Here is a 24,232-nt window from a genome sequence, read left to right on the forward strand (position 1 = left end):
CCAAAGTGGTGCACATGCACAGATTTTACCAGATCAATGTGGTCTCAGGTTTGGCCTTTTGGGGAAGGGCTTAACATAGAAAAGATGGTGCCCTCCTGTATACTACACATGAGTCAGGCTCCGCACAGGATTAATGGCAGATGTCCCTCTAGCTCTCATCCTAAAGCCACACAACTCAGTCTTTCCCTGTATGTTTCTGGTGCCTCTTGAGTTGCTGCCCTTCCACCAGAGACCAGGTAAGTGCTTGCAAGTGAGTGAATCTTTATGAGGGCTCCTTAAGAGGGAGTCTGGGTTTCCAGGTGCCTTCCATCTCACCAAGATGGGGAGACAGAGTCCTCGCTGATTTTCACTGCTAGATGTTGTGGGAACTCCTCTTCCCAGCACAGGGAGCCCAGTGTGAGGCTGGGACTCCTCACCCCTCAGGGAGAACCTCCACCACTGAGGTGTCCCTCCCGGTGTTCAGTCACTACCTGTGGGTTTGGGGTCAGCCCGTTTCATGTCTCCGCCTCTCCTACCAGTGTTGAGGTGGCCTCTTCTTTATGTCCTTAGCTATAGGGGTTCTGTTCAGCGAGCCTTCAGATGATTCTCAAGGTTGGTTGTTCTATAACTTATTTGTAATTTTGGTGTGATCCTGGGATGCAGTAGGCATAGGGTTTACCTAATCCGCCATCTTGGTATTCCCCTCCTCTCTGAATTCTTATAGGATAATGCGTCTGTGAAAGAAAACTCCCTCAGAAACCTTGTTGGAGGGCTTAATGTAAGTGGTTCATCATGGTAAATTACTTCTCTCTGTTGAGGACATACAAATAGCAGACACAGATATTAACTCTGCTGACCCTGTGGCATTCTGAAATGGTGATAGACACCCAAAGATTCTCATTTCTCTTGTCTCGGGAATGGAAGCTCTTGCCAAGAAAAGGAAAAACAGCTATTCTCACAAGCCCCATTGCCATTTATATGTGGAGTTTAGTGTGGCTCCCTTTAGAAATAATTACGTATAGGTGTAATATGCAGAAAATAAACAGGCATAAAAGTGAAAACCAAGAGAGAGAGAGACAGCAGAAGCATGAGGTTCTCCCTGAGGGGTGAGGTGACGAGGTTAATCAAGGGGTGGGTTAGCAAGGGCCTGTGGAAGTTGACCCTGGCCAGGTCTCTGGGGAAGAAGGGGCATTTTTATAATTCTGACTGTGAGTGTGGGGAGCAGAGAGCTCTGATCTGAGCGTCGGCGTCTTCATAGGAGAGCAGTTTAGGCTTGATATGGACGGCAAGGGTGAGGGTGCAAATCTGACACCTATTAGGGGGACCTATTTCCAATAGGATTGTGACCCCCTCCTCCTTCCCTTACTTTCTTCCTTCCTTCCCAGCACTGGAGAAGGAGCAGTGAACAAGACAAATAGGCCCTTTGTGGAGTTTTAACTACACAATACATAGTACATACATAGTTTCAGATCGTGACAAAAGCTAGGAAGGACATGAAAAAGAATAATGGGCTAGGAAACATTTAGTGGGTTGGGGACCAATAAAGGTGACATGTGAGCTGAGAAGTGAGTAGTGTATTGATAGTCATAAAGATTCAGGGAAAGAACATTTCAGACAAAAGAAACAAACAGCAAGTGTAAAGGCCCAGAGGTAGAAATACAATTGACATATCTGAGGAGCTGAAAGAAGGCCAGTGAGCTGAGAAGGGATGGGCAAAGACCTGGGTGGGGCATGAGGAGAGAGATGATGTAAGGCCTGCCAGGCCGAGGGGTTGGGGGCTTTTTCAGGGGCCACCGGAGAGTTTAAAGTAGAGGAGTGGCATGATCGTGTTCTGTAAAAAGCACTCAGTTCGCTATGTGAAGACTATATCATAGAGCAAGACGGGAGCTGGCAAAGAAGTTAGGAGGCATTCCAGGTGAGAAATGGCAGTGACTAAGGTTGGGATAAAAAGGAGATACAGAGACTCAAAGAGGTGTAGGCATATTCTTAAAGGATTGCTGACAGGACCCGCTGGGGGAGCTGATGTGGGAATTGAGGAACCATAGAAAAGTCCTAGAGTTTTTTGCTTAAGCAAATCGTACCTTTTACTGATATGGAAACGATTGGGGGAAACAGCTTAGGGTAGAGTTTGGAATGGAGTTTGACATTAAGGGTTCTGTTTGGGGCACGTAAAGTCTGAGATGCCAAGTGGACATTCAAGTCGAGATTTCAAGTGGGCAATTAAATGTCCCAATCTGGCCTTCAATGGGGAGGTCTGAGCTAAAGATATAAATTTTGGAGCCATTGATGTGTAATACATATGAAGGCTGTGAGACTAAATGAAATCACCTGGTGAAAGAGAAAAGTGCCCAGGCCTGAACCCTACTGCACTACAACATCTGGAGGTTAGAAGAAGCCAGGAAGGCAGGAGAAAAATCAGAAGGGAGTAATATCACAGAAGGCCAAGGAAGGAAGTGTTTCAAGCCAAAGGGAGTTCAGCTGTGTCAAACGCTGCTGCACACTGGTCAGGATAGACCAGGTTATGTTTTGGTGATACATTAACAGTAAATCTCAGTAGCCTATGATACCAGAAGTTATTTCTCATTCACCCTGCAGGAGCAGTATGAGTCAGGAGGGCAGGGAGCTCTGGTCCAAGTCCCCAGGGACCTAGGCTGACACAGACTCTGTAGCTGGAATGAAACCAATCAGCTCACAGTCTGCTGGCCAGAACCAGTTGCTCGCACCTCCCTTATTGCAGGAGACCTAGGACATGGATGGGGGCGTGTGGACTAGTTGGTGACTTCACTGCTCTAGCATTTACTGAGCAGTTAACTAAAATCAGAACAGAAAACTGACCACTGGTTTTGGCAATGCTGACATCAGTGGGGAGGTCAAAAACAGTTTCATTGGAGAAGAAGAGATGAAACTCCACTGGAGTGCATCGAGGACAGATTGGGAGGTGAGAGGATAGAAATGGTGAATACAGGCAACTCTGTTGAGGCATTTTCTATGAAAAGGGACCAGAAGAATAGAAAGATAACTGGAAGATTAATGGGGTAAAGGCAGGATATTGTTAAGACAGTTTTTCTTTTTCTTCCCTGAATAAGTGTCCTTAGGGCTCCTACTCTGCAATCCCACCTAAATGATGACCGTGGCTCCTGTTTCACCAATGAAATCAAAGCCAGTGAACGTGAACATTTTAATCTTCCATTTTGTATCAACAAATTCAAATATATCTACATCTAACTTGAATGAATTCACCATGGATTGTAAAGCCTTTGTGCTGATGGAAACAATCCAAGGAAGAGGGGGAGACTGCTCAGTCAAGGGAGAAGAGAAGAAGGCCAGGAGAGGAGTTTGGGAACCACAGCCCAGGTGGAGGAGTTGGCCTTTGATAAGATGGTGGGTGCTTGTTCCATTGTAACTGGAAGGAGAGCCGGGACTGCCAGCGAGGCCACCAGTAACCATGGTGTTGGGAAGATGAGGAAGCCCCTGTCTTGTTGCATTTATCTTCTCAATGATATGTGGTCGTTAGTGTGGTTGGGAAGCAGAGAACACAGAAGCAGTGGAGCCAGCCTGACAATTTAAGCCACTCTCTCTCCCTGAATTACTAACCCACAATTTGCAACTACCTTAAGAATTCTCCTACTGTGTTAAAGCTCTTGCACGCTAAACAGCTTGCTGTGGGTAGGTTTTTAGATGACTCGTTATTACTTATGATGATAATAATAACTCATTTTTACACTTTCACTTTTTACAGTGTATTCCGTATTTATTCATTCATGCTGTCAGAGACATTTAAATAAATGAGTCATCGCTGCCACATTGTTTTCTTTATTTTTATCGTAAAACATACGCAGAAAAATACGTATCTTTATATATGTATAGCTAACAATGCTTTTAAGAAAAACAAGTTAACTAGAGATATCTCATCCTTGCTCGTTCATTCAGTCTACAGACCTTGTCTGGAGTGTCTACTATGTTTCAGGCACTGAGCTTGGAGCCAGAGCTACAAACCTACAAACGTGTAAGACAAAGTCATATGCCTTTTGGAGTTTACGGCCTGAGAGGTGGGGAAAGTGGGCAGGTGAGATAGTCGTAGAAATACACCATGGCAAAGGTATTCAGTAGTTCCAAGACGGAGATATGCATTAACCCTTCACAATAACATTGAGAGACAGTTCTTATTAGCTTCATTTTACAGATGAAGAGCCTGAGACTTAGAGCAATTTAAATGGCAGAGCCTAGGTCATACAGCTAATAAGTGAGACCAGCACTCACACCCATGTCCTCTGACGACAAATCCTGTTTCCTTTCCCCAGCCACTGGACAAGAGTAATAGAAGGGTAGCCTGAGGTTACACTCTAAAGCTACTACTCTTCTTCAGCCATGAGGGAGGGAGAATTGCTGATAAGCCTGTGGAAAACTCGGTGGTCCTCTGCCTGGGAATGCCCTGGGCAAGCGGAGAACTGGTTAAGAGTGTGGTGTCTGGACCTAGAGGTCACTAGGGAACACATTCCCCCACCCCAGAGGAAACCCCCGAGGCCTTCCCCGTCAGTGTCTGCACCAGACCTGTACACAGCGGTCTCCTCCCCACCCCTGTGGCTTTACCTTACTGATCCCTATATAAGGAACGACACTGATCTTTTTTCCTCCAGCTCCTGCTCCTCAGTTCCTCTCAAACCTCCCTCAGGAGAAACATTCCTTGAAAAGTCCCTCTGCAATCTGATTATGCCCCTTTTTCCGCTCCCTCACCATCATCTGCACCATGTGTACCATATTACCATCAGCGCATTACTATCTGTGAGTTTTCTCCTGCTCTGCACTCTAAGCTTTGACGTTCCCATATCCCCAGTGCTTTACATCATAAGGTCAAGGACACCATTTCTTTTATTTATCTGTAACTAGCCAGAGGTCTGTCAATAGATACTCAGTACTTGTTGACAGATGGTCTGTTTCACCAATTGACTCACTGCCTGAGTGAATAAACAAATGTTTCATTTAAATAATGAAATGCTTTCCGTTAAAGAAGCAGTTAGGACACAGAGAGGTCAAAAGGGAAATGATGGCTTCCTGGATCCTTTTCACCTCTTTTTCATGGCTTGCTTATTTGCATGTGGGAGACTGTCGCCAAAGACCACACTCTTAGGACCTGGAACCTACCCCTTCTCTTCTGTGTAGTACACGCCCCACCCTCCCACCCCACTTAAGTCCAAAAGAACCATTTTAAGTGCATAAACTATTTTATGGTGGAGACTCTTCTGAGTGCAAGCTCAGTGTAGATTAGGGAAAGATAATTACTGAACTGCACCCGACATAGTTGGCTCACTAAAAAAGTCCTAATGGCAGACAGTTAAGTCAGCCAACTCTCCCTTCACCTCTGATCTTTGCCCCACCCCCTGGGTTCCCAGGTGAAGCAGCTCCTCTCGGATGTCTGGTGCCGAGTTTCCCATGCATGAAGATCTCTAGCTCTTCTGAGCTGCCGTGTGCATTCGTAATTTTCAGCCCACACCCAAATCACAACCCTCCCAAAACTGCCTTTTTCTTTTGGCCATCTCTGACTTCCTAACCGCATAGGTCTGACCTCAGAGGTTTGCTGATATTGATGAGATCATTTCTACTTTGAAAATGTTTTTCCCTTAGCAACACAGTATGTAAAAGTCGGGTTTTGGAGTCAGACAAACCTGGGGTCAAGTTATGGCTTTCAGTTCTACTAACTGTTGTCTTGGGGTTACTTTTAACTTTTTCAACTTCAGCTACCTTACCTCTAGAATGGCCCAGTGCTACCTAGTTGACAGGGTCACCATGAGAATTAAATGAGATGACATATGTAATCCGTCTAGCACATACAAGTTCTCAATAAGCATGAGCTCCCCTCATTGCCAATAGAGTTGTGAGTATTGAGTTAGTATTTCTGAAATGTTATTCTGGATATTATTTCTGGAACGGTGCCTGTCACATACCATAGAAGGCACACCGAAAACAATTGTCCCCTTCCTTTGCTGTCCTCCACCCCAACCAAGGAATGAACGCTAGCATCTCCAAACTCCATTTTGCCTTGCGCTTACTTCCCAGTTAGGGAAACAGAGTTTTTGTTTAAATCTGCATGTGTTTCAGGGAAGGGGCATTTCTGCTACTAGGCTAGAATGTAATTCTTCAATTCTCTTTTTTAAATGTATCAAAGTAAACTTGAGACTAGAGTGGAATTCATTCCTAATTTAGGCCTAGATAAAAAAAACTTGCCTTATTTTTCAGACAGCAGGACATGTGAACACTGCCTTAGCCATGGCCCCCAAAGCGCAGGCTGACATGAGAACTGAACTTACCGGGTAGAAGCCAGTCGACAGAACCCTGACAACCAGGGCCTTTGGAAGTGGTCAGGACATCTCAAACTCAAGCAATCGTGTGTTTTTCCGATTATGAAGAATTTGGAGCCTCTTTCTAAGCTGAAAAGGAACGCTGCCTTTCTGTTTAGGGGCCCTCTTGGTCAACTGCCCTTTAACCCCCAAGGGGCTAGGACAAGGGTCCTGCCACCCAAATTCCCAGGGTTGGTCCAAATGTTGGGCACGGAATCAGACACCAAGGTTGTTTCAGGGCTGCCGTATCTATGGACTGAAATCGATGGAAAAGGCTCCATAAGTGCAGTGTAGGCTGGCGGCAGGAGCCCGGCATGCTGTCCCATGTAATGGAAACGTTGCTGGTCTCCAGATTCCTGAGTTAACTCCAACACGCAGAAATGCCAACATGACCCAGGCTGCTCTCCAAGCTCCATGCCCGCGTCTGTCTATGGGTTTCTGTAAGCCACCCACATGAGTGCTTTGTCCTGAATAAGAATACTCACAGAATAAAAACCCCAGGGATGCTGGGTTAGGAAAATGAAGGTTTTTTGCAGATGACCTTCAGGATCATTGTTTCAAGGTTTTATTTACTGCTGGAAATGGGCAACTACTCTCAAGCAGCTGCCATTCTTTTAGAGGCTACGGGCCTGTCACTCGGTTGGCACACCAGGCCTTTCCTTACCTGCTCAGGCTAACATCCAGGACACAGCTGTGGCAGGAGGGTGAATCAGACATGGTTACCAAGATGAGACGGGAACACAACCTGCCTCAAACACCACCCCTTAATTCCGCCCAGCCCACGTGGTGTGCGTGGCTGGGCCTGTGAAGTTGCTGGTGGGATGTGTGATTTCTGGCACCAGGAGCCAGGAACCCATTTGATTTATTTAGATGTGGTGCCACCATTGGGTGGGTCTCCTAAGGTTTCTGTGGCTTTCCACTTCAGATTTTTCCTTCACTCCACTCCCTGGGGCCCCTGCCAAGCCTGCCATGCTTCAGCCTGGTCCAAGCCAACCCTAAGAATCTACTAATTAAAGGTTCTCCTTTGACATCTTTCATGTGGCAATTTAGGAAACTCCAAGGCAAGTCCTAATCTGAGGACTTTCGTCCAGGTGGAATCATCTGGTTTGAACATAGGCCTTTAACCCCAAGGCCGTGGGGCACCAACTCCTTCCAGAAGTTGTCAATCAAAAGCAGGAAGTAAGTTGGGCAATTGTCCTGGGTCACCCCAAAAAATCTGCTCTTTGGTCTTCACATCTGCAGCCACTTTGGCCGTGGCTAAGTGGTTTTGTCTTCCCCTCATCCTCAGATTTTATGTCCTGCTGTCCCCACCCAGCAACCCCTCAAATTGTAGCTGAGCTGCTCCTGGCCCTTAAAGTAAACAGAGCCATGGTACATGGCACTGCTTCCTGTGGCTTCCTTTCTCCACCATCACCCTGGTGGTGGAGAAACATGGACAGAGGACTTCTCAGCATCTACTCTCAGACGACCCCTCTCAGTGATTCAGGCACTCTCGGGCACGATGCTGCTCCCTGGGGATAATCACCTGCCTGTCAGCTCCTAAGGTGATGGAACTAGGCAGCTGTTTTTTCCTGAAAGCACAGGAGTGATAAAGGTAACAGCAGTCATCATTTAATTGGGTAGTAATCTGGGAGCCATCTATACCAGGGGTGATTGACTGGGAGAGGCTGCCTGGAGAACTGTGCTGCAAACTCTCGTGCTATAATTAGTTTCCACAGCAAAGGAGGCTGTGATTGGTTAGCAATGTCTCCCATCGGTGTGAGGAAGGAAAGTGGGAACACAGAAGCTACATATGTGTTATCCCTGTCTTTTATGTAACTTCTAAAACCTCTTCCTTCCTAAATGAGAGCATCCTCCCCACAGTGGGGGGAGGAAGGTAAATGCAATATCTCAGATGTTCCTTAATCTTTGTGGGAGATGATCCATTTCTCTTTACAAGATCCTTTAGCACCTCCCCATCTCACGAATTTCTTTAGTCCAACGTCAGTGGACCCTTTGCTCTCCATTCTAGAAGCTGATGACTTGTCCTTCACCGCGGAATTTCTGTCTGTAGCCATCACTTCCCCTAGGACCATTGCACCATTCCCAGAAGTGCTGACCCACTGACCTTTCCTGTGGTTCTCATACCCCTCCTGACCTTTATGCTTCGTGCTGCCTTGATGGACTATCCCTTCCTCTCATCTAAATTCTTCATTCCTCTCCCTCCTGTTGGTCCATTCGTTGTAACTTCTCCAAACGCCAAAGGATGGAATTCTCTTCTAATTGCTTATGTGAGGATATTTTTGTATTTATGTCACCTAAGGCGACATTTACTAAGAAATCTCAGTGCCCATAGAACCTTACGTCAGATACCATACAAAAACACAGCCCATTCCTGCCTCTTGCTTCTCATAACTGTATGCACTCCCACGTCCTACATACTGTAGGTGTTCATCACATCACTGTATCAAAGCCATTCCCTTACCTTCAGTTTTGAAAGTTTCTGCTACCAAGCCACAGTGGAATCATCTGCCGTATCCAGCTTCCTCCCAGCATCAGCCCCGAGTGGCCCCCACCCAGCTCTGAGCCTTCTCATGCTTTTAGCCCCCGTGTGTCCCAAACCCCCTCTCCCTTTGGAATCCACCCCTTCCCTCACTTTTCCTCATTCCCTGTTGTTCTTCTTTTCTCCCCTTCCTTCTTCAGTCAGAGGTACCACATGAATAACTGTCTTTCCCAAGGAAAATATAGTTTTGGCTCGGACTAGGAAATCATTTTTCAGCATGAATAACACAACTCTCCATCATTTTATTTTTGTCAATTTTTCAGCAATAGCTTCAGCAGCAGTAGGTTGTTTGGGAGCAGCCAGGAAAATGAGCTCTGGCCAGCGTGCCCCAGACTAAAGGAAATCAGACAGCAGGCCCAAAGGCAGTAGCATAAACTCTCCACTTCCGATGTTTTTCCTTTGCATTTGGTTTCCATGGGATCCTGCGATGGGGATGGGGAGGGCTTCCAAAAGTACTGATTTGTATTCTTTAGCAAAATAGGGAACCAAATTTCAGGATGGCAAAAAAAAAAAAAAGGGTGGGGAGGCAATTAAAAAATATGTAAGGCGCCAGAACCTAAGAACTTCGGGTGCCTATTCAGAAACCCAACTCCAAGGGTAATTTTGAGAGTACCTGTTGACTGTCACTTCTACCTAAGTGCTCCTTAATAGGTATCAAAATCCAGAAGATGTCACACCTTTAGGACTTGGAAATGTTTTCCACCCAACTCACAACCCAGAATTGTAATGTCATGTTTTGGGGACTTACACTAAGAAACTCCTCTTCTTTAGGGTTTTTTTGGGGGGTTGTTCTTTTGGTTTGGGGGCTTTTCTTTGGTTTTGCTTTGTTTTGTTTGAAATTTTATACTGTCCTGTGATACTTTATTTGCTCTCCTTTAGGTTTTAAACAATCCTTTGACTCAGCAAGCCAGCAGGCTTCTCTGAGTCATCCATATTTTCTGGGATTCGACACTGGGACCTGTGATTGACATTCTCTAAAAGGAAACAACTAAGAGCTAGAAATGGGAATGGCGAGTCAGATCTCCTCAGGGCCTGCACTTTAGTGAGCAGCTGAGTCCGATAGACTAAACAAAGTTGGGAAGAAGGTACAATTTACCTTCCCTTTCAAGCTCAAATCCCCCTGATGCTAGCCCCAGCCTTAGACACCATCTTATGTCTCTCACTTTTGCAGGATCTGTTAGCTAATTTTCAACAAATCATGGACTTTTTCTTTGATGGCGCTAAAATAATGATGCCTCCAAGAGTATTTGCATCTTTATGAAAGCTTCTTGGCATTGGAATTTATTGCTAATGGTGGGCCTTGAAACATGGTGACACGTGGTGGGGAGAGGCTGTTGAATTTCTAAAATCACATTAGACAGGGGATGAACCTGCCCAGGAACATGCTGGGAGGGGGAGGGAAAGCGATGGAGACATGCTTTACTTCCCCCGTAATCTCATAATACGCTATACCAAAGGGGAAAAAATTAAGCATCTAAAACATTCATTCATTCATTCATTCACTCATTCAAAAGATATGTGATTGAGTTCTCCCTATGTGCCAGATACTATCCAGGTGCTAGAAATATGGCAGCAAACAAAACTGACAAGAATCCCAGCCCTCATGGGGCTTACAGATTCTAGAAATAATAATACAACTTACTGACATATTAAGTAAACTATACAAATCATAAACAAAACCCATGGTTCTGTTTTTCTGCAATACTATAAAAAAAATCAAAGTTTTGAACAAGATAGGCCCTAATAAGAGCACAATTTCATGAGTAAACCGACTACCGCCAGGTCATTTGGAGGCCCACCGCCTGCCCCGTCTATCAGGCATACTTCCCCTGGCAAAACTAATCTAAGAGCAGAACTGGCCTCTAAATGCTGGGCAATTTTTATTCCTATAACCATTTCTTTACTGAGTCTCTGTTTCTTCATTTGTAAAACGAAATTATGACCAGGGATCATTGAGAAGTTTAATTAGAGTAATACAGGCACACCTTGGAAATACTGGGGGTTGAGTTCCAAATCACCACAATAAAGTAAATATCGCAATAAAGTGAGTCAAATGAAATTTTTTGGTTTCCCAGTGCATATAAAAGTTATAGTTATACTATACTGTAGTCTAATAAGTGTGCAATAGCATTATGTCTAAAAAAATGTATACACCTTAATTTAAAAATACTTTATTGCTAAAAAATGCTAACCAAAATCTGAGCCTTCAGCAAATCATCATCTTTTTGCTGGTGGAGGGTTTTGCCTCAGCCTTGATGGGTGCTGACTGATAAGGGTGGTGGTTGATGAAGGTTAGGGTAGATGTGGCAATTTCTTAAAATAAGAGAACAATTTTGTTTGCCCCATCAGTTGACTTCCTTTCATGAATGATTTCTCTGTAGCATGTGATGCTGTTTGATAGCGTTTTACCCACAATAGAACTTTTCTCAGAATTGGAGTCAATCATCTCAAACCCCGCTGCTGCTTTTTCAACTAAGTTATGTAATATTCCAAATCTTGTGTTGTCATTACAATAGTCTTCACAGCATCTTCACCAGGAGTAGATTCTATCTCAAGAAACCTCTTTATTCATTCATAAAAAGCAATGCCTCATTCATTAAAGTTTTATCATGAGATTGCAGCAATTCATTCACATCTTCAGGTTCCACTTCTAATTCTAGTTCTTCTGCTATTCCCCCACATCTGCAGTTACTTCCTCCACTGAAGTTTTGAACCCCTCTGTCATCCATGAGGGTTGGAATTAATTTCTTCCAAACTCCTGTTAATGTTGATATTTTGACCTCTCCCATGATTCACAAATTTTCTTATTGGCATCTGTAATGGTAAATCCTTTCCAGAAAGTTTTCCATTTATTTTGCCCAGACCCATCAAAGGAATCACTATCTATGGCAGCTATAACCTTACAAAATGTAGTTCTTTAATAATAAGATGTGAAAGTCAAAATAACTCCTTGATCCATGGGCTGCAGAATGGATGTTGTGTTAGCAGCATGAAAACAACATTAATCTTGTACATCTCCATCAGAGCTCTGGGGTGACCAGGTGCGTTGTCAATGAGCAGTAATATTTGAAAAGAATCTTATTTTTTTTTCTGAGCACTAGAACTCAACAGTGGCCTTTAAAATATTCAGTAAACCGTGTTGTAAGCAGATGTGCTATCATCCAGGCTTTGTTGTTCTATTTATAGAGCACAGGCAGAAGATATTTAGCATAATTTTAAGGGCCCTAGGATTTTCAGAATGGCAAAAGAGCATTGGCTTTAACTTAAAGTCACCAGCTGCATTAGTCCCTAGCAAGAGAGTCATCCTGTCCTTTGAATATTTGAGGCCAGGCATTGACTTCTCCTCTCTAGCTATAAAAGTCCTAGATGTCATCTGCTTATAATACAAGGCTGTTTTGTCTACATTGAAAATCTGTTGTTTAGTGCAGCCACCTTCATGAATTATCTTACCTAGATCTCCTGGATAACTTGCTGCAGCTTCTACATCAGCACTTGCTTCTTCTCCTTACACTTTTATGTTACGGAGATGGCATGTTTCCTTAAACCAACCTCTTCTCGCTTCAGACTTTTCTTCTGCAGCTTTCTGACCTCTCTCCGCCTTCATAGAATTGCAGAGAGTTAAGACCTTCCTCTGCATTAGGCTTTGGCTTAAGGGAATGTTGTGGCTGGTTTGATCCTCTACCCAGATTATAAAAACTTTCTCCATATCAGCAATAAGGCTCTTTCACTTTCTTATTATTCATAGGTTCACTGCGGTAGTACTTTTAATTTCCTTCAAGAGCTTTTCCTTTGTATTCACAACTTCCCTAACTATTTGGCACAAAAAACCTAGCTTTTGGCCTGTCTTGGCTTTCGACATGCCTTCCTCACTAAGCTTAGTAATTTCTAATTTTTATTTAAAGTGACAGACATGTAACTCTTCCACTTGAGCACTTTGAAGCCATGTAGGGTTATTAATTGGCCTAATTTCAATATTGTTGTGTCTCAGGAAATAGGAAAGACTGGAGAGAGAGAGAGAGAGAGAGAGAGAGAGACAGAGAGACAGAGAGACAGACAGACAGACAGACAGAGACAGAGAGAGAGAGACAGAGAGAGAGAAATGGCCAATCAGTGGAACAATCAGAACACATACAACATTTATCAATTAAGTTCACGATCTTATATGGCACTGTTCGTAGCAGCCCCAAAAAATTACAATAGTAACCGCACAGATCACTGGTCACAGATCACCATAACAAATGTAATCATAATGAAAAAGTTTAAAATATTGCTAGAATTACCAAAATCTGACACAGAGACACAAAGTGAGCAAATGCTTTTGGGGAAAAAATGACCATGATAGACTTGTTCAAGGCAGAGTTGCCACAAAGCTTCATTTTGTGAAAAACACAATCTCTGCAGAGTGCAAAAAAAGTGAAGCACAATAAAATAAAGTATGCCTATATGGAAGAAATCACTTGGTATGGTGCTTGGCATATAATATGTAAGAAATTCATTTTTCAGTCAGCCCAGAGGTCATTCCTACCGGGTGGTAGAACCACACGTATTAAGTTGTCCTTTAACCCACACTCCACCTCTTCCCCCTCCATCTAACATCTTCTTCTACTTTTTCTCCACTTGGAAAATGCTGCTTCATCCTTCAGAATCCTTCTTCCTCTCCCTAATAGAGGTGGCCCTCTCCCCTCCCTGTCTCCCAACACTGGACACATGCCTCCTTCACAGCACGCAGCGACTACCATCGTAAGTGCTCACTGTTCTCTCTCCCTTACTAGACTTTGAACTCATTAAGGGCAAGGGCCTACACTTTAACCTTCTTATTCACATGTATATCTCTGTCACATGCCTAGCACAGTGCCTAAGATGAATACTTGTTGAGAGAATAAATAAATAGATGACCATCTCACTAGCTGAGCGAGCTTTCAGCCTCTCGTGTGCTCCACTGCCCTTGCTCTTTCTACTATACACGATGTGTGCTTGGGGGCAAGAGCTGGCCATGTGACGAAGGGCTGTTTTCTAAATCCCGAGAGGGAAGAGGCGGGAGAGACATCTCTTCAGCAAATATAAAGATGTTCATTAACTTTATGGGTCTCCCCAAACTGGAGTGAGAACTGGTCTATTCGTACGACCCAAAAGGAGCTGGATGTGGGCTCTAAACGAGCAGATTAGGGATGCACAAGAGTAGGGCTGAGATGGAGCCTGGGGTCACACACCACCACTGCCTGTGGAGTCCTTTCCACGTGCCTTCTCTGAGGACCTCAGTCTCATCCTCCATGAGGCAGCCATGAAGCGTCAGTAGGCTTCCAGGCCTTGCTTTGCCTCTTTGCCGTCAGACTATGGGAATCATTGGCCACTCGACCTTGGCCTGTCTGAGCAGACACATAGGGTGCTGGCTGCCAGGAATATGGCCATCACACTATGTTCATTCACCTGAGGTCACCACCGTCAAAGAACTCCAATTCCAGAATACTTTCTCCATTATAGCCAGAGGAAAACCAAGACCATGTTCCCGGCAATAAACCCACGGCACTGCATGACCCCGAATGCCTTTTAGATCACCAAAAGTATGAAATGCTTCCATAATGTGTACTTTACTAAATGTTAAGTCTTTAAACATGGGTGATTTTTATATAATATGGTATCGTGCTGGCCCCAAATTTCTTAGCAAGACCTTCCATATTCTCTGCAAAATGATCCCAAACTACCTTCCTGGGCTTATCTCTCCCATGTAGCCAATGTCCTTCTGCTCCCACTGCCCAGTGACCTCCACACCTCATGGAAGATCCAGTGGGGTTTTCAACTGATTGTAGGTTCATCTAGGACCTACTGCTCTAACAGTACCTTGCATGCTGAAACCCCTCAACTTGGCCTTCCCACCCAGCTAGCAGCTCTAAAAGAAAGCAGCTCTTTCTTTTCAGACTGTCAGTTCTAAAAGAAAGCAGAACCTGGGAGAGAAAAGGCCATGAATGCTTCTCCTTTACTACAGCATTTTGAGCAACCCTCCGTCCTGCACCACCACCTCCACCCACCGCCACTATTGGTCGGTGGAAACCTCATCACCTCCTCTGTGGGAGGCAATTCGGGGATCTCACAGGCAGGTTCCAGTGTGGCCTGTAAACAGCTTCTCTCTTCCCTGACTCTATTCCAAGAGACTTGTTCCGTTTATGCTCTGTTGTTATTTTATTATGCAGTGAAAGGCATCATACATTGTTAAAATGGGCACAGACCAGAGACAGGGGAGAGGGATGGAGTGAGTCCCTTGGCTCCTAGTAGAAGAAAAGATCCCTCTGATCAATGTCTCTCATGCATCAGAGCTTGTCTTTCCGAGTCTCAAACAAACGTGTTCCCAGCCCCATCCCACCCCCGACTCTGGAGTGTGCAGGGCAGATGTGGAGATAGAACTGAGCTGTATCCATTTGCTTCTGATGGAACAGGGTGGGGTGTCTATGTGGGCCTCACCATTCAGACATTCTTCACGGTGCTATTTTTATCAACAGTAATCATTAAATTGGTGTCAGATGGGCTGGTCCAGTTCCTCACCCCAAGGCTTAGTGATGGGATTCAGCGGGTTTTTTCCAGGCAAGAGGAGATGTGGCCCATATGAATGCATCTCTGCAACCCTAGGCCTCCAAGTGAACCCCTATAACCCTTGACCATTTTCCTAAGGCAATAACAGCAAGTCTCCTCATCACTCCCAGTTCATTCTTGAGTTGATTCATTTAACAGACATATGTTGAGCACATTCTAAATGCCAGTCATTGAACAAGACGCCAAAAAGTCACCAAAAAATATCTGCACCCCCCTCCCCAGAGAAATTTATATTTTACTAGAAAGGATTGTCATGTAAAGTGACAGAGTCTCTTAGGCTGTGCATGTTCCGGAGGCATCGATGGGTACATGGTGGAGGGAGGATTTGTTCTGTCTGGGCCTTGGGGAAAGTTCCATGAGTTGTTCACACTCAGCCAGGGCTTCAGTGATAAGTATAGTTAAATGGATGAAAACATCGAAAAAGGAACCAAGGGCAGAGGAATTAAAAAAAATGGCTCTGTAGATTTATCCAAAATTTAGCTATGAATTCTGCTCTCATACAGAGTCCCAGGCACACAACTGCATTGACCCTCACCCTGGGAGGAGTGAGGAAGAGGGCCTTATTGCAAGAATGCCAACTACTTCCTCCAAGGGCCCTGGCCCTTCTGACTCTGGGTTTCAGAATTTGGCCCCAGAGCAGGACCCTGCAGCGAGGATTAGTCTGTCGTGGCAATAGTGATGCAAGATGTTGAAGTTAGACATAAACTAGGGACCTTCGCCACCATCTGCTCATGGGTCTTGCGATTGAGACCCTAACTCCCAAGAAAGAACGGAGGCCCCACTAGCCACAGGAAACAGGGATGAGTCATTATATGGTGACTGCGAGCAGAATTTTCTCGATTCTAAATCTTTCAGTCTGGATTATACTTCTTTTAACTAAATCCCTGGAAATGCAGGGTGAAATTTAACGGAAAACCAAAATGGGGCATGACAGGAAAACCGGGAGAAATATGGCACTGAACGGTGGCAGAAAGTACATTTGCAGATGTTCCTGGCAATCCAGCGCTTGGCACTCTGGCTTTCATTTCCTTTGACCAGACATTCCAAACTCCACCCCCCACACGTCACATGGGTGTGCAGGCGGAGCCCTGCAGGGTGCAGTGGGTGTCGCTGCCAGGGCCTCCTCGGTGGGTTGGCCGCCAGCTGGAAGAGCCTGGGGCCACCTGTCTGGTCAGGAGCCTCTCTACTCTGGGCCTCTCGGAGCTGGAGCCAGGGCTGTCTTTGTGGTCTGACTAAAGTGACAATGAAGTTAATGGGATCCTGATGCTGTGACTGAGGCCATTTCCCTGTGTCTCCAACAGGGATGAGAGAGGAGATGTCATTAGGACGCCAGGAGGCTTTTGAAATCTTCAAGAGGGACCATGCTGACAGCGTTACCATCGCAGACAACAAACAGATTCTGAAACAGAGGTAAGGCTGGCTCAGTGAGCAGCTGGTCCCCAGGGCTTAGCCGGGCCAGCCTGGAGGAAACTTGCTTCTGTCCTCCTTCATCTGCCCAAGCTAATTTCTCAAAGGAAGGCATGGCCTTTATTCAGTTTCACATTGAATTCCATCCAGCCCGGTATGATTCTCTCAGGTGTGGAAGCCTCATCATGCTGGTACTTCTGGGAAGCCCCATCAGGGCAGGGCCTGTTACTGGCAGCCCTAACTTTGTATACACTCCTCACATCGTACATTCATTCTCATCAACTTATGACTCTGTCAATATCTTACTGTTCTAAAAGCAAAGAAAAAAATCTATGAGCAAAATTATAGTCCTAGAACTCCAGGCCCTCCAGCTGTTCTGAAGAGCAGTCTGTACTTCTTAGTCAAAGGAAATCTGTATACACACACCTTGTGACCCAGAGGCCTTAGGTGCATGCGTTCTCCAGCCTGGAAGCAGAGCAGGCGGCATCATCTGCTGACATGTTTCAGATAACCCATGAATTAGACACATAATCTTCAAACGGTAGCAAACAGAAAGACTGCCGGACTTACAGTGCTAGAGCTCAGAAGGGACAGTGCTAGACTGTGAACACTTATATGTCACTTGTGACTCTGGATCATAGCACACAGTAAATTTCCAAAAACTATTGGTTGACTTAAAATGAGATTGAAAGTCAGTCACATGCTTATAAATGACAGTTCGAGAAAGCTTGAGAAGTAGATGCGCTCTCTCAGGAAATCATTTGGAAGTGCAAGGGTCTAGAGGGTGGAACCATAGGGGAAAGCTTTAATGGAAAGGGAGAGGAAATGGAGGCCATGATGGGGACTGAGAAGAAGCAAAGAGAGAATGGGGGGAACCAGGAAAACTTATTGTCCTGAAAACCAAGAGGCGAGACGGCTCCAAGAAGAAGCATGTTGCCAGTGGTGTCAGATGCTACAAAGAAATAAGCAGGAAGAGCTGGAAAGTGCACAGTTAGTAACTAAAAGACCAGGGTTTGGAGTGTTGGGAGTGAAGGAGCAAGTGAGAAGAAATTAAACAAATCGAGAAAGAGAGCAAATAATTGTTCAAAAAATTTGTGATAGATGAAAAACACGTTTAAAAAGAAAAAGTGGGAGGGGTGGCAGGGAGTAGCTTAAGGAGAGGGGAGGTTTGTTTCAGAATAGGAGAGAATTGGCCAAGGCTGAAGGCTGCAGAAGCAAGCCAGTGGCAAGAGAGAGATAGCCGAACAAGGAAAAGACTGACACAGCAAGGCTTCAGGGAGTCCAGTCAGGAGGGAATCAAAAGATCAGAGGAGCTGAGCCTGGAAGGAGGCCTGAATAAAACAACAAAGCAAGATGGGGCTGACATTGATACATTCAGAAGTGGAGGGAGAAGATTAAAGGTGATCTCTACTTACTCTGTGAAAGTTGAGGCAGAACAAGAGACTTGAGGATGGTGATGAAGGTTTAATACAGCTGCCCCGGGAGTGAGAAAGAAGGCAGACCTAGAAAAAAAGAGCAAGGAAAGGAAGGCATTCAGCATCGAGGGCCCAGCTTGGACGGTTAACCGCAGCACTTACACTTGGGCGGGGTGGGGGAGTGGAGGGGGTTGGTGGGAATCGCAGATCACGTTAGGTGCACAGTGAAGGTGATAGGTGTGTAGCCAGAACAGCCATCTGGAGCGCATTGCAGCCCTCCTTAGTCCAAAGAAGGGTATGCACCCCCATGACCCAGCAATTCCAGTTCCAGGTGTACCTCCCGAGTTCTCATGGTTCAGAAGGAGACACACAGGAGGATGCTCAGGGCAGCTCTGTTTGGGCCGAGGAGAGTTAGAAGCCTTCTGAGTGTCCCCTCCTGGGGAAGTAGAGAGAAGGGCTTTCATAGGTTGGATATGTGGATTAATGTACACATACTAGCAAGGATAACACTAAGAACACACAATTTATGTACCTTGTAAACACGTGAACACCAAAGAAAAACAGCCAAACAAAAAGATAAACTTTAGCATACTTTAACCATAAAATGATTACCTTTGTGGAGAAGACAATGGGACCAAGACTCGGATTTAAATGAATAAATGAATAAAACAAGGGGTGGGGGAGAAAATAAAGTGAATTTACTGAAAGATGAGAGCTCTCTCCCTAAAAAAAAATGTGCCTATGCACATCCACGCAAATCCAGGAGTTTCACAAACCTTCTAATGCTTTGCCATGTTGTAAGCCATGTACTCATATATATATAGAGCAGGATACCTTGTGTGTCTGAAGATAATCGTGTCAAACTAGACAACAGCTGCCTCATCCAATAAGGGCTTCCAAAGTGCCCTTAAGCTGTGTCACTACCTGAGGCTTCAGAGCTTACACCAGTGCCTTATAACCCTGGCTTGATGTTCAAATGACCACGGAGCTTGTAAGCTACCGACACCTCAGCCTGACGCCACAGATGTTCTAACTTAATTAGGTAGAGCCAGAGCTGCATTTGTTTAAAGATTCCAACATGCAACCAGATTTGAAAACCGCTGGCTGGACAGTGTCCACATACCTTGAGGTTCAGAAGCTCTGAGGTAGGATCTCAGAAACTCTTCAGGTTAAACCAGTTGCCAAGTGATTCTTTTGCGTACTCATGCTTAAGAACCACTGGCTGAGGAAGAGTGGGCTGCTTCATCTTTCTTATTTTAGAATTGGCCTGGCTCCTGGTTCTGGCTTGTACCCTTGAGTTTAGGTGTGTTTCCAGTGGGAAGGTGGGGGGTCAGGGTGGTAATCTTAGAAATGAGGGTGTTGTGGTCTTTCTAAGCCTTCTGATACGGAGCTCACTAAACTCTAGTACAGCAGAGCTCTGATAACCCATGTGACAAATGTGCTTTGGGGTTTAAATACATCTTAATCAAGCAGGATGGGTTGGTAATACTGGAGGTCCCATCTTCCCTGAGATCATAGAGCAAGGGAATTAATGAAACTCACACAAAGCTTTCTTTTAAAAAAAGGTTTACCCAGCAGTAAATCAGTCTTTGTAAGTCAAATGGAAAGTCAGGAGACCAGCCCACATTTTTTTAAAAAAATATCTACATCTCTTTAATGTTACTGTAATAAAAATCATTGAAGGAATATTTGGTCCTTGGGGGTACAACCTAGGACCTACCCCTTTCTAAGGATGGGAGGTTTGGTTTGCATTCATGGTGCATATTCAATAATTATATATGATATGCTCATAACTGCTTAAGACAGAAGACTAAGAGAAAATGTTTTTATATGAAAACAAATAGCTGTGAGCCAGTGTTCCTTTAGACATCAAAATAAGTCCCCACAGATGCATATAGAGGTGACCTCCGTGCCACCTTTACTTTAGAGAACAGTCCACAGTAACCTGACCACCCCCTACGCATCTGTTCCCATTCCCGCTAGTGAACGGAAGCATCACGGGGACCATCTCAGGAGAACTGGCCAGTCCTGGGAACACAGACATGCTCCAGCAGGGTTTTACTCAGGATGGCATTAAATGACCAAACGCTACCTACTCTACCTCGTCTCACCTTTCTCCTAGTCCTCAGCAACCAGGATGCAGCGGCCTGCATTAGCATTTTATCCCTACTTCTCATATCAAATAACTCTGCTCGCTGATGATTCTAGTGTTGTGACATCACATTGGCAAAATCCACAAAAGAGGGACTCAGGACTAATTGCCCCCACATCTGAGCCTCGGGCCAGCTCAGCCTCTCTAGCCCATAGTACATAGGTTCAAAGCTTAAATATAGGGACTATTGGTGACCCACCATCCCTTCTAACTCCCGCAGCTCCCCAAGAGTGCAAGAGTTGCTTTAGAGTTGCAGGAGGGCACGACCGACGGCTCCTACATCTGTGTTACTTAATAGAAGGGTTTTCTTCCTCTTCTTACCTGCACCCTTTACTGCCCTCACAGGGGATGTCTAGCCTCCCCCAGCTCTGGCATATCAGGGAAAAGCTATGCTGCCTGCCTGTGACAACAGAAACAAAATGTTGGCATGTTAATAGGATGTTTGCCCTTCACTGAACTACAGCATGTGAGCCGATTCTTAAGCCGGATTTTTCAGTAGAAGACAATTGCAATTGAAAATCACTTCATTTTTCAGGCATGACTCACTCTCATAGTATATAATAATATGAAGAGGGGCTGGAAAGCCCATGCTAGGCAAACACCAGTGCCCAGGCAACACACAGCTAACTTTCTTTTGTGGCAGATCTTACCTACAAATTGAGTCACTCACTCACAGAGTGCCATTAAATAACAAAAGCAGACATAAACAGGGAGATTAACTGCAGTTGGAAAAAGGGCATTGATAATACGAATAAACCTGGAAAAGCGCCCCTTTACTCAGTTGGATCCTTCAGACATAGAATAGAGCAACACTCTAAAACCAACAGGAAAACTGGACCAAGGGTGGAGAGAAATCTCATGGCACCATCTGGAAATAACATCCATGACAAATAGGAGTTCCCTGGTTCCCATTAGACTTCAATTTTAACCTTTATTATTTTTCCGTTTGTTTTTTTTCTGCCTACCTCTTGTCTCCTGAACTAGAATTATACACTCTGAGAGCAGAGATTAGATTAGAATCTTCTCAGCCCCCCCACAGTTCTTAAAACAGTGCCGGCCTCACAAATGATACTCAAAAGCACTCTTTTGCTTGAGATTGACATTTGAAGTTTACTTTGAGAAATCTTAGCAGTAAAGAAAACTGCTTGAGAAGATTGTAGCTAACTAGACGTAAGAGAAGGCAGCAGCAGGCTTCTTGAGAGTCAAGGAAGGAACTGTTCCACACCAGACGAGAGAAGGGAGCCATCCTAATGGGGGAATGAGGTGAAATAGAAAAGGAATATTGGAATTTTTTTTAAAGTGTAAGGGAAGTGAAAGGTGGCCCGCTAGGTTAAAGCAGCAGCTGCCCATGCTGCCCACTAAATTGTTTGTGTTTCTAATTTCCCTGGGGCAAAGCCAGGCATTGGGCTTCCTCAGCGGCCCCCCAGTGATGACTTACGTCTCTGCCTAACGCACACTCAGGGCAAGGTGGGATTCTCCCAGGAGCTGGTCTAGGAAGTTACCTGACATTCTGTCTCAATCCCCCATCCTTTTCATTCCCTTTGAAGATGAAGAACTTGGCAGCTGTCTTGGGTGACATTCACCGTTGACTTGCAAGATTCCCTCTGACTCTTTGGTTTGCTGACAGGACGATGCTTATCCATTGTTGTCTGTGGTTACTGTTTCCAACATGCAATCCCACCTCACAGTTGGTCCCATGCCCCCGGGTTTCCGACACAGCCAGACAGTGGTCTTGCTTCACAGTCCCAAAGAGCACTTGCACCTGGGAACTTTCCACATCAGCCCAGCCCTGAGAGGCATCTCATCCTAAGCTCAGAAATGAGGAATCTGAGATCCAGCTGTTAAGAGGTGGAGTGGGCATTAGAATCCAGGTCTCTGACTCCCAGTCCACTGCTGTCCGCATTGCTCACACTGCCTTTGTACATGTGCTCGCTCACGTCTTGCTTCCTTTGTTCTGCAGTTTCCGGAATGCTTACTCAGTACGAGCCCATTCTAAGCTCCAAGAATATAAGAGTGAATTAAACAGATGTTCTCACTATCCTCACAGAACTTAAGACATCGAAAGGGAAACAAAGAAATAAACAGGCAATCCCAGGCCAGCCTGGTGGCTCGGGTGGTTGGAGCTCCATGCTCCTAACTCCAAAGGCTGCCGGTTTAATTCCCACCTGGGCCAGTGGGCTCTCAACCACAAGGTTGCCAGTTCAACTCCTCAAGTCCTGCCAGGGATGGGAGGCTCCGCCCCCTGCAACTAAGATTGAACAAGGCACCTTGAGCTGAGCTGCCACTGAGCTCCCGGATGGCTCAGTTGGTTGGAGCGTGTCCTCTCAACCACAGGTTGCGGGTTCGACTCCCTCAAGGTATGGTGGTCTGCGCCCCCTGCAACTAGCAACCGCAACTGGACTTAGAGCTGAGCTGCACCCTCCACAACTAAGATTGAAAGGACAACAACTTGACTTGGAAAAAAGGCCTGGAAGTACACACTGTTCCCCAATAAAGTCCTATTCCCCTTCTCCAATAAAATCCTTTAAAAAAAAAAAACCAGGCAATCCCAGTGCAGCGTGCTGTCTGCCTGTGAGGACAGTTCAGGGTGCTGTGGAGCCCATATGGTGACACGTATGGCCGTCCTAGGAAGTGGTCCAGAGGAAGAGACATCTCAGCTGAACCTGAGGGATTAGGTACAAACTAGCCAGATGAAGAGAGAGGTCCCATGCAAAGGGAACAGCCCTAACGTGAGAGAGAGAGTGTGACACTTGATGGCACTGAAAGCAATTCAGCCTAGAAAGGCAAAGGAGAACCTGGAGAAATCAGCAGGAGCCAGAACTGAGGAGTCTAGTTAGCCAGGTTAAGGAACGTGGACTTTGTCCTGATGTCACCGGGAGCCCTGAAAGAGTTTTAAGCAGGATAATAACAAGCTCAAGTTTGCATTGAAGAAAGTGCTCCACAGCTAAATTGTGGGAAGTAGCCTGAAGGAGGTAGCAAGCAGTCCTCGAAGTAACCTGGGAAAGAGGTGAGAACTTCTTCTCTAAGGCCAAGTAGGAGTCAAGTGAAGTGGAATGCTATGATAGATACTGAGCGTGTAGAATGGACGCAATTCCACAATTGAGTAAAGGGGCTAATGGAAGCGAGGCAAAGGATGGTGAGCGGGTTACTGCGTGATGCTGGTGCCCGTAATGAGGTGAGGAAGGCAGGAGAAAGGCGGGAGGTCTTCAGGGAAAGTCATCAGTTCTGCTTTGGAGACAGTGAATGTGAGGTATCTGCAGGACATCCGATGGGCAGCTGGCTATGGGGTCAGGAAATCAGCAGGGCTGAGGTGGAGATTTGGGAGATGTCAGCAGAAATCACAAATGAAGGCACTGGCGTGAGGAATACCCAGAGAGAATAGTAACGTGAGGACAGGGCTAGGTCAGAACCCTGACACTTACCAACGTCTAAGCAACAGCCTGCAGAAGAAGACCCTTCCAAGGAGACTGAAAAGGAGCAGCCAGGGAGAGATGGGTAAAACCCAGGAGAGCCAGGTGATCGGACGTGGAAGCCAGTGAAAGAGAATGAGTTTCCTGTGGAGACAGTGGTCGTCAGCACAGTGCTGGACGCGCAGTGGGTGCAGCGGGATGTGTGGAGACGAGCTATCTCAGGAAGGCAGGTGTGAGAGACCAGCCCGAGCACTGCACCCTTCCACACCCAGGCCTTGGCCCAAGGTAGACAGGTTCTGTGCCTGCCAGCCCAGATCTGTACCCAGCAACCCCCCAGTGTGAGCCACACAACCAGTGACTCCCTAGTAGGAACACTTGAGCACCAGGAGTGACAGACCCTTGGGGGC

General features: G+C 45.6%; 1 protein-coding gene and 1 long non-coding RNA gene across 4 annotated transcripts in view; one reads left to right on the plus strand and one right to left on the minus strand.

The window, feature by feature from the left end:
• KIF6 (kinesin family member 6) overlaps nucleotides 1-24,232 on the plus strand; it is a 408,069-nt gene that overhangs the window by 275,940 nt on the left and 107,897 nt on the right. For both annotated transcript variants that reach the window (XM_074332873.1, XM_074332874.1), the window contains one exon: nucleotides 16,743-16,851. In XM_074332873.1, coding sequence (XP_074188974.1) covers nucleotides 16,743-16,851 — 109 coding nt within the window. The remainder of the gene's footprint in view (nucleotides 1-16,742; nucleotides 16,852-24,232) is intronic.
• The window catches only part of LOC141571641 (uncharacterized), a 72,743-nt gene that overhangs the window by 12,520 nt on the left and 35,991 nt on the right, over nucleotides 1-24,232 (minus strand). For both annotated transcript variants that reach the window (XR_012496571.1, XR_012496570.1), the window contains one exon: nucleotides 18,264-18,350. This is a non-coding gene — a long non-coding RNA (uncharacterized LOC141571641). The remainder of the gene's footprint in view (nucleotides 1-18,263; nucleotides 18,351-24,232) is intronic.

This window comes from Rhinolophus sinicus, linkage group LG05 (assembly GCF_036562045.2).
Source record: "Rhinolophus sinicus isolate RSC01 linkage group LG05, ASM3656204v1, whole genome shotgun sequence".
Taxonomy (NCBI): Eukaryota; Metazoa; Chordata; class Mammalia; order Chiroptera; family Rhinolophidae; genus Rhinolophus; species Rhinolophus sinicus.